This window comes from Habropoda laboriosa, unplaced genomic scaffold (genome assembly GCF_001263275.1).
Source record: "Habropoda laboriosa isolate 0110345459 unplaced genomic scaffold, ASM126327v1 scaffold65, whole genome shotgun sequence".
Taxonomy (NCBI): Eukaryota; Metazoa; Arthropoda; class Insecta; order Hymenoptera; family Apidae; genus Habropoda; species Habropoda laboriosa.
This window is the reverse complement of record NW_017100254.1, coordinates 2771596-2782888: the sequence shown is the minus strand read 5'-3', so window position 1 is coordinate 2782888 and position 11293 is coordinate 2771596. Positions and strand designations below refer to the sequence as shown.

General features: G+C 36.4%; 1 protein-coding gene across 2 annotated transcripts; it reads right to left on the bottom strand.

Moving 5' to 3' along the window:
* Window positions 1-65: 65 nt before the first annotated feature.
* On the bottom strand, window positions 66-5706 carry LOC108572379 (innexin inx7-like). Of its 2 annotated transcripts, none has more exons than XM_017934611.1 (7): window positions 5294-5706; window positions 5017-5107; window positions 4059-4140; window positions 3368-3545; window positions 2023-2360; window positions 992-1182; window positions 66-471 (listed from the first exon to the last, which is right to left on the bottom strand). In XM_017934611.1, the coding sequence occupies exons 1-7, from the start codon at window positions 5379-5381 to the stop codon at window positions 231-233; spliced, it is 1209 nt and encodes a 402-aa protein (XP_017790100.1). In that variant the 5' UTR covers window positions 5382-5706; the 3' UTR covers window positions 66-230. The 2 variants fall into 2 exon arrangements, with proteins under 2 accessions (XP_017790100.1, XP_017790101.1); XM_017934612.1 differs by having other exon boundaries at window positions 5017-5061; window positions 5294-5355.
* Between the last annotated feature and the right edge of the window lie 5587 nt (window positions 5707-11293).

Sequence of the window (11293 nt, the reverse complement as noted above, 5' to 3'; positions counted from 1 at the left end):
TGAAAATACTATCCTTAGAAGGTAGAGCTTTGTGGATCATCCGAATGATCGAAATGTATCCCGTAAATAATACTCTTTTTGATAAGAAATTAGAAAAAGAAGAAATTTTATTCTCTCATTTGTCCACAATCCTATTATCGATCTGTTGAAATGTAAATTCACATCACCAACGAAGAAACAACCCTGCAAGCAATCACCCTTATCCATGGCGCGAGAGTTAAGGCTGACACTTAAGCTTTTAACGGTTTCTCCTCCGTTAAAAGACTAAACCGGAGCTGGCGTCTTTCTTGTAGGTCCTCTGCCACTTGTAGTAACAGTTCCTTAAACACGCGATTCTCCAGGTTCTTCGCTATATAGTAGAGGAATAGCCAGTCGCCATAGTGACATTCATGAGTAACCGCCAGTACATTCCATGGATTGTTCCTCCCTGGACAAGCCAAGGAGAACACCAGTTTGTTGAACTGCACGCTCCTGTTTGGACGAGAAAATTGTGAAACAGTCGCTAGAGATAAACACAATAATTTAGTTATGGAAGAAGAAAATTGAATAGAGAGAGAGAGGTTATGTGAAAGAAGGAAAGAAAAAGGATAGGAGAATCGAGCCTTAAACCTTTGACAGTCTAGTAAAATTATGGATTACGGTAAAAAAGATGTACATTTCACACGTAATTGTGCAACAATAATAAAACAAGGGATACATAACCCTACGTCATAGTTACGACAATAATATCTCTGTTCCTTTTCACCTTTCTTCCTAAGAGTCTCTCTTGAGCTAAACAGTTAGATAGTTGACGTTTTGCCCGAGTCTCACTCGGGATAAACTGTCGAAGGATTAAACTCAGATTTTTAAGGAGTATTTCAACGAATATTCAGGCGAGTTTTCAAGTGTCGCTGATTTAAAGGCTAGCGTGTAAAGTTCCTAGAACGGGGATTTCCGAAAAGGTTAGGGTGGATAAGTTGTAGAATAAGTGTAGGCAATAAATAGTAGTAACCTGGAGTGCAACACCATAGTCAGTACCCTCCAAAGCAATCCTAAACCGGTTATCACCGAGAGAATGATGAACCAATACCAAAGTAACACATAGATCTTCTCGTTAACGATGTTCAACGCCATCACGCACAAAGCATCGTAGTTTTGTATCGTTCCCGATGGACCGTACATGTGGAAGACACATTTGGTTACCTGAAAAATGTTCGTTTCAGAAGCTGTTAAAAATCAAAAATTTCTTACTCGACGAAAGTAACCGGAAGCCGTGGGACGACACTTTATTCGCTAATTTCTGGGAATTCTACAGATACAGTACTGTCGCAGTTCCGATTTCGTGCGATAAAATGTAACAAATCAGCACCTTTCTAATCAATAGAAAACTTAACGAACAAAACGTGCGTGTTGCTATTAAGAAAATTCTATTCTATTTTTCGCACAAACAAAAGTGGATATCGAGCGTGCAAAATCAACAACAGTAGAAATGCGATTACTTTTATCACTGATTGCAAGCACTAAAAGAGATATGTAAACGTGATTCATACACACCGATGTATTTTCCAGGCACTTTTATGAAAATAGAGTCAATGAAGACTCTAAAAGTGACATTTTTCACGTTGCAATCAAACATCTTTTTTTTTTATTTTACAATAAATTACACCGTGTACACTTACGCGTGCGAATAACGAAGGACTGCTAAATTTGATTTGTCATCAAACAAGAATTTCACTATGGAACATAAGCTGGACAATACTAATTTGACAAAGCACACCTCGAGACAAGATGATAAACACTAAAAATCCATCGTAAATTTAACCCTTCGACAGTTTATCCCGTGAGAGGCAAATATCTAAGTGTTTAAGCTCAAGAGAGACATTTAGGAAGAAAGTTCGAAAGAGACATAATACAATAGTAAAATCTACATTTTTTTTACCGTAATTCATAATTTTATTAGACTGTCGAAGGGTTGGAAGGAGTTTTTTTTTCTCTAAATGGACAATTTTCACGACGAAACAATGCCAATTCTATGAAACGTACCTTGGGAAAGACGACATCGAGTGGATCCACTTTTCCATCGGCAGTACCTTCAGCCAGAGTCTGTCCAAGACCGAGGAAAGCTCCGCCGAGGAACCAATCGGTGAGGTAAATCTGGACGAGTACGTTGATGAAATTGAGAACCTCACAGAGGCCAAGATAGTACGCCCATGGTCGATTCAAGTGAATACGATTGAGAAAAGCAGTTCGAATCTGTTGGATCTTCTCCTTGCGTTCGTTCACCGATAGAACAGTGATGCCGTTGCTGGTACTCAAGGAATTCTCTCGTAGAGCTAACGACGCCATGTGTAATCCAGACACTAGTACTTTCAAACGACCCCCTGGAACCGTGCAATTTTATTTCATTGTTTCTTTTTTTTTTTCTTAATTCACATCGTAGAGTACTGTGCACATATGTTGTACAGTGATTTACGAGGACTAGTGTAGCGATAAAAAAATAAACTACGATCATACGATAAAGCTGTTCTCCGGCGCATCGACAATTGCCATATTGAAAACGAACACGAGTAGGTATATGAACGTTGATGTATATACAGGGTTGTCTAAAAAGAAAAGTGTGGACCGTGTTTAAAAATGCTTCGAATAAGGAATTATACTTCGGATATTTCCTTCCAAATCTTCATTTCCAATTGAGGGTTAGGTATGGCTGCCATTTAAGAATTTTTCGTACGTCCTCGTAGAGAGATGTCGCGTAAATTATGCGAACACACGAATAGTTGTACAATTATTAACCCTTTCACTGCTGTTGGCGCCTGTAATGTTGGAAAGTTTGGAAGAACATAGTGTTCTTAGCGCCTTTTGGCGCACTTTCACACCGCATTTATTCCTTAATTTTTCTTCTTTGCACGCTTCCATCTTAATTGAACGGAACAAATTTTAAAACGACGCGACCGAAAGGAAAGATTTTGCAGCCGCGATTGAAATTTGCCGCAGCGAAAGGGTTAGTATTAACATATTGGCGTCGAGGCGTTTTGGAGCCGCGTTATGGCGTTTCCGATGAGAGAAATTGAACCGTTTATAGCGTTTTCTAAATTTATTTTCAAACAGATAGATACGTGAAAATCTCAACGACGTATTTCACGTCATCCGTATCTGCTCAAGTGAAAAACCCCGAATGACGCATACATGTGCGTCGTCCGAAGCTAATGTGTGAATTTTTAGTACGAATTTCAGCGTGAATTCTTCATTTTAAAAGACGATTATCTCTTCATCTTTAAAGTTTCCCCGCTAATATACCAGTGAAGTATCTATGATTTTGAAACACCCTGTATATAGGTGGAGGAAGGTATGTAAGATTGGTTGGAAGAAAGTATATAGCGGGACTGACCTTCAACATTCCGCCACAGGTAGTGAGGCGCGTAAAAGAGGATCGCTTGAAAAAACAGAACGAAGGGCACCCACTGGTAGTAGGCATGATGCACCACGGAGTCATCTTTGGTCGCAGGTCCCACGCCAGGATGTGCGATCTCACCCAGCTCGACGGATGTCTGGTTCATGTGTTTCACCTGAAAAATTCACTAGGAAGCATGAGAATTTTTGTGAAATTATAAGACATACATGTGTAAAGTGATCTACCATTTTCTTTTTTCTTCTCCACTCTATCTCGTGTTAAATTATTCGAAAGATTAGCAACGTTAATGTTATTAGTAATTCGAATTTTTCCAAGTAAAAAAATTAACCCCTTCGTTAGATAGAAGAAATGGTAATTATGTCACGTTTTGTTTAAAAAGAAAATATGTATTAGGAATTTTTCTAAGAACTCGCCACCTTGAAGATTCCAATTGGAAATAAGTAATATCTGTGTTCGAGGGAAAATGTTTTCTGATGTTTCAAGCATCGAAAAAATATATTACCAGAGTGTTAAATCGATAGATGAAAATTTGGCGAATACCGAGGAATAGAGGTTTACTTTATATGTAAAAGTAAATTTTCAAAGATCTGTTTGCAAGTAGTTTGAGCATAGATTTTCAATTTATTCGATCACGACGAATAATCTGTTGCATAATTTTGATATTTACCACAGTGTACGTAGATGTAGAAAAGCAGTAGGTATTGATTACTTTCATCTTATCATCGGTCATTGCAGCACCAGCGAGACATCTTATTCGTTAAAACAAAACGTCGAATACGGTTTACTGTGTTTCTTTTATTAATACATTTTTAATCGACAGATGCATCCTTAACACATTATCTATGAGTCGCGAAATATCTCACGTTCCAAAGTGTACGTATGTTGTTCGATATAATTTCATTGAAATTTCTTCTATGCTTGGTAAAAATTTACCAAAAAATCCTACAGTAATGTAATATTTTTCGGACAATATTCTCGTGTTAGGTGTAAAAGTAATGCCATTTTGTGTAAACGAATTTGTGTAAAAGAAAGATTTAAAACTTGGAACGTAAGCGGTTATTGAGATCAAAATTTGAAACTTTTTATCCAGGAACTGTATCTTTTTCTTCGAGTATTGCAAGGCTAGTGAAAAAGTATCCAAATCGAGCATAATGAAAACTTTATTGAAATCTTACAATTTATTAAAGTTTTACAATACTGATAATACTAACAACATTGTTATATCCTATTGTTACGAATACATTCTAAATGCTGTAACAAAAATGACATTATACGTGAAAAACTACGAACTCGATCATTCTTTAAACTACTTCAACTACCAACAGCGTCCTCCTAGTCTAAATAACTATCATTAGCACGAAACCCCTCTTATTTCTTCTTTTTCATCCCGAATCGACTATTATCAAGACCTTCAGAAATACCGGGGGAAGTAGGAACATGTTAGTTACGAATTTCTTTAACTTGTCAGAGATCTAGGTAGATAACTGCATGTCTAAACAAAACAAAATCGCATAAAGTTTCTCGGGAAGCTGAACAACATTGTTCGTGCTGTTAGTAATGCCGCATTGATGAAGCACCCAACGATAAAGTGTTAAGAATACTTGTGCAATCGTAAACTTCTGTACCTGATATGCTCCCCGATAAATTGTCTAGCCGTCACCAGGAGTGTACTGATCAGAAGTAGCAGAAACGTGACTCTGTAGTGCAGCTTGAAAACTGATCATAATGCAAGAATATTTGCTCCGTGAAAAAACAGAAAAAGAAAGCAAGGAAAAATAAATAAGAACGATGAAGCAATATTTAAAAAAAAAAAAAATTGTAAATCGTTAAGAATAAATCAATGAAAGCAAGAACAATTTTCCCAGACTTTTCTTTAGGCCAGCAGTCGTCGTTTTCAATTACCCATATTATCAATGGCCACAGCATCCTGCGAGACTTTAAGCTTCACGTGATCCTTGAGGACCGAGAATGTGGCCAAAACGGTGGCCATCTTTTAGGAAGAAAGTTGTGAATCTTCCCTCTGGATCACAACCTTCGAGATCCTTCGAAATAGTGGCTACTTGTCCGCGCCACTTCCGGTTCTCCGGCGTCCACCGACTACTTCCGGTATCCCTCTCTGTCTCTCTCTCTCCGTCTCCGGAGAACACTAACTTCGTGTACGTAGAAGTAATACTTATCGAACGGTAAGAATGACGTTTTGTGAGATACTGAAAATTCACGTAAAATACTGGCACGAATACCGATTGAATGTTGATCGTGTTCACAACTAAACCTTCGAAGCTAGTAAATCTTATTCTTTCTTATCAATTACCACGATTGCGCAGTAGCATCGTGAGTGACAACGCTTCACGAAACTCGTAGATTCGTAACCATAGAAAGAGGTAGAATTATTAGTATTGTTACGCAGACATTTACTCGCTTCAGATAAGAAAAGATAACATCGTACTCTAACCGGCGGATTTAACGGGAACGAGCACCTAATGATTTCATCCAGAACGTTTCCTCGTTGATTGATCGATCGATCGATTGATCTTTAATAAATGCAATAACATCGAATATAGGCCGTTCTTCCTTTGAAAATCGAAAAAGGAAATACATTTCATTTTCGATCGTTTCGCTCTCGTAATATTAATATCGTTTCTTTTCTTCTACAAATTTTGGTCACGTATGCATAATAATATTACGATAAATTGTACATAGATCAATATCGATGTTTGCAATCTTAAATAGAGCACAAGTCGTTTACCTATTTTTCTTTGGTAAATTCGATTTTTGTGGTAAGTTAGAAAATTAGAACGTATTTGTCGAACGTCTGCATATTTTTACGCGTGTAAAATTATTAGCGTCGTCGCCTGTCTCATCATTTTACGACTTTTAAACTGTTGATTCAACAACGACGTAGGCGTTCTCGTTAATTGCACGTAGTTCACCGGTAAAAATTACGAAACAAATCTTGGTTAATCTCTATCGAGCCGATGACTTCAACGTTAATCACGTTGAAATCGCGGCTGAACACAATCGTGATGATTAATTCTAGTTTATCGTGAGGTTTTTTTTTTTTCCTATTTAAAAATAAAGGCCATGCGAGATATAAAGGCTTATCATTGTGTACCAGAAAACCCAAGTACAATTCAGCGATTTCAATCGGGCTCTTATAAAACGTTCCGCGAAATACCATTTTATTCGACAGAATCATAACATGGCCGCCGGCGAAGATGATTTCGATTGATTTATGGGAATTTCAAACCATTCGAGTGGATTCGAGAGATCAACTATATTACTTCAACCGTTTTCGCTGCTGTTCGCGTATATAGGCAGTTTCAAAATTTTCCCGCGCATGTAACCTTGGAACCTATAGGCGTCGCGAATATTTCCTCGCGTTGGGCGCTTTTGGCACCCTTGCACCATAATTCAATCCTTAATTTTTCCCCTCTGCGCACTTCCACCTTGACTTAATAAAATGACGAATTTTCAAGTAAAAATTTAATTTCTTCGAAATTGCGAAAGACTCGATTCTTTGGATCTAAACGGCGATATTTCATTCAGAGGGGTAATCTATACGCCTCTATTCGTTTTCTTTCGAATACACCGTTTCCATTGATATACAATCGATGTAACACGTTAAGAAGAAATTTTCAAATTACAGTTTCAACCGAGTTGATCGTTTTCACGCGCGACGTACAATCAAAAGGTATTAAAGTGTTAATATCGATACCGAGGTATATGAAAACCGGCTTATCCTCGAGAGAACAATAGCAAAGGGCAGCTTAGGAATGGACGTACACAGGAATGCGATAGAAACGTAGGAAAAGACGAATGTAAGAGGGCTGAAAACGACGGAAGAACGGATAAAGGAGAGAATAGCGCACCGAAATTACGAGCGTCGGTGGAGATAGGAAAGGTAAACGGAGGGGAATAAGTAAAAAAAGGAAAAAGAAAAAAAGGAGAGACCAAATAAGATATGGTGATGAGTGGGAACAAGTTTAAGGTGGAAGAGGAGTAAAGTTGCAGGGAAAAGAGAAACGTTGAACAAGAAGGACAGGAACAAAGAAGTAGAGGGGATAGAATGTCGAAGGACTTTGACCGGCCGTTGCCCCTGATGCGGTCGCTTCCAGCCAGCAAACCGAACGGATCCTCCAAAGAAAATTCTGTCCTCTAAGTTCTTCATACCTGTATACATGTATTATACAGCATTGTCTTTTGCTACCTGGTCTGTGTCCGTGTACAGCCTGTACGCTGAAATCCTGTACAAAATTTGCTGGACGCAACTGTAATTCCACGTTTCAACTTGGAACTTAAGACAGTAGATGTTCCTTTTTTTTCTTTTTCAACGTGATACATATTGATACATATCGATTGATTATCACTGGTAATGCGTATTTTCAATGTTCCTGTGGTTACTTAGATTTTTAGGTTTACAGTTGGAAGCAATTTTATAAGAAGAAAATCAGATTCATTGTGGATATTCTTCTTTCACGAGTTGAACGATGATCGATAAGGGATATTAAAGAATGAAATAAGAATAATTAATGCTCTATATTTTTTTGTTTTTTGGATATTGCCACAGATTGGTTTTTATAAATAGTTTCCTCTATAATTAATATTCCGTTTTCTTCTTTTGTAACCTGTTTAAAGGAAGATAAAATCAGAAGAACAAATAATTTTCTTACTATTTAATAAATATGACACTAGTGCCTAGGGTTATTGTTAAACAAACCCGACCAGGTCGTAAAAACTGTAAGGAGCCCATTTCTCGTCCCTTTGCCTAGACTATATTGTTTTGAATTGACCTGCCCAGCTGAACGAGACACTAGTCTGCTTCCTGCTGCATTTTTCAAATGAATGCACCACTGAAATACCACATTTATCACGCATTCTTTTATTCCTTATTATTATAATTCGTGCTTTCGAATTTATCATAAGAACAAACTATCGAATGCACATTGAAATATAGGGGTTGCGAAGATCTTCCAGAAAACTTTGCATATATAAAATATCTTTTTATTTGAACTCTTGAGTTATAATCGATCAAAATACTAGTCACTGAAATTATATATGTATTTGTAAAAAAGAAAAATCTTCTTTACTCTGAATGAAATCTAACGAGCTTCGAATCTTTCACATTGCAAAAGTTGATATTTTCATTCATATTATTCTCAACGTTGACACTTTTTCTAATTCAGAAAAAAAAAAAAAGAAGAGAAACTACGAAAGTTGTTGAAAAGAAGTAACTTATATTGCTGCAGAAGGACTGGTGAACGCGAGATAATGGGACGATTTAACGCTAAGGCTAAGCTTCGAGTTACTAATCAACAAAATGAGAATAATCTTCGTGCCCCCTGATGCAATAAAGCGAATAGAGGGAACCGAAATTAGTTGGACCTCGACTGATGGAATAAGCTTCGAGGTTCCTTTCGATGATCATCAATGATCTAATAAATGCTCCCCCCCCCCCCCTGCATTGGTAAAAATCGCGCTATCGTCGATTCACCACCTCCTCTTGTTGGCTATACTTTCAACAATAAACGTTCTGTCGCTTTTATACTAAAATATATTTAGATACTTTTGAAACTGAAAAACTACGTTTTTCAATGGAAATACTTCTCTCTTGATTATCTATTTTTTTCAAAAATTGAAAGGAAAAATTGACTCGTTCCTTCGACAACCGAATGCTTGTTTTTCATTTTCCTGAAAACGAAGAAGTTTTACGAAGGATGAAGAAAAGTTCGAAAACCGTAGAGAGAAAAGCTAAAGAAATCCTTTTGGTTACATAATGTACGTATGTTACTTCGAAATGGTGAATCTCGGTTGATTTTATTTCAAATCTACAACAAACGAAATACGTAACAGTGTCATACATATATCTTTGCTATTTTCTTTTTTTTTTCTTCTTTTTCAATACAAGAATTTCCTTCCTCTGCAGAACAATTTTACTTACCATTGGAAACCTTTAATTTCGAAGTTTCTAATCCTCGATGTAACATGAATTAAAACAGAAATATGCTTGGATAATTCTCGTCGAGGGGGAGGCACGGTCGTGAGACTGAGGAATCATGCAAACCACTTTTAATACTCGCTGACATTTTATTCGTTCAATTCCATAAGAAGAACATTTTTATGAAATTATATATATATATATATTCTGGCAGTACATTGTCGATCCTCTAGAGGCATAATGAAGACGCAAATAGGAAGAGACAAATTCACGAACTAAATGTACGCACGTTGAATTTCACTCCTTTAAAACACTAAAAATCTCATAAAACCGCCATTTGTTACAGAGAGGAAACTTCTTTTTTCCTTTTCTCTAATCTTACTATATTTATATAATAAGTAGTAACTATCATTATCAACGAGTAAAGAACGGAATATTAATAATAATGAGAAAAATAACGTATCGATTGTCGTTATTAATTAATTATCACTCGTTCCTCCAGCAATTATTATCTAGCTGGTTCATCGTTATAATCCTATATTTATACACATATATATATGCATATATTTGGGTGTGTATATATATATATATGCACACTAATTTTTTATATATAATTTTTCTTCTCTCGTATCTTAGCGCATCTACAAGTACAAGGAAGCACGTACACATACGGCATAAATGTATGGAGTACAGGTATAATTATGTTCCTCCCCTAATCAGCATGGAAATTTATTGGAATAGAACGATGCACCAACGTTCTATCACTGTTCTACGAATGGGTAGGCTCGCGATCACGTCGCTTATTATACGATATACATACATACGAAATAGGCACTTTTTTTTTTGCTTCCCCTTGGTTACTGTAACGTTAATTCATTTACTAATCTCTTTTTATTTAACTTTTACGTGACTACATATCACGTGACCTATTTTGTTGAAAAAGTACAAATTTTCAAATGTTGCCCGAACAAGCATATCAATGAATATAACTACAATTTAATTTCATAGATTTTTCATAGATCATTAGGACTGATATTTTGACTTTTTCAAGTGAACTGTCCTGTGCACGATGAAAAACAGAAAACAAAAATTCAAGGACTTCTTTCTTTTTTGAAAATTTTCAATTTTTCGACTAAAGGATTAAAAGAAAAAAACAAATAAAAGTGAACAGAAAAAAAGAACAAAAGGAACTGAAGTGAAAAAGTATATAAAGAACAGGGAACATAAGCAAGGAAAAAGGAAGTATATATATATATGTGTGTGTGTGTGTGTGTATGTATAATAAGTGTAACAAGAGAAAGTTCTAAATTCTATTCACGTGTACAATTCTAAATAGGTACAAAATACAAAAATCACGATGATATCTTCTCGCGAACGTTTCTCCTTTTCCTCTAAATTCTTACCGACTAAGCGTGCGTGTCTTTTATTGTCTTTATTTTCTTTCTTTCCCATAATATAATTGTCTTTCTAAGGTCATATTCTTTAGAATTTTCAATTAGAGGACGGTATTACAATAATTGCAATAGTAACAATAATTTCGACAGTCCAGCAGAAAAAAAGTTCGGTTACAGAAATTAACACAAGGAAACGACAGAGAAAAAGAATCTGCGTGTCCACTATTGCTTTCTGTTCTTGCCTTTTCTTTCCCATTCATTTGGTCCCCCGACGTGTAGTACACTACGAGCATATACGCGTATACATGTATACATATATATATATATATATATATAACGTATTGATTATTGTGTAATTGTGCATTAAAAAATAGCAACGGGAGAAGAACTAAGCGAAAAGACGGGTAAAGAGAATTTTCGTTTTAGCATTCTTTTCTAAACTACGTATCTCTGCCGGGCTGCCTTTCTCTCTCTCGCTCGAATTTCATTCACACATTTCTCTCTCTCCCTCTCTCGCGCGCGCGCTCTCTTTCCTCCTCCTTTATTTCGTTTTCTCTCTCTCTCTCTTTCCTA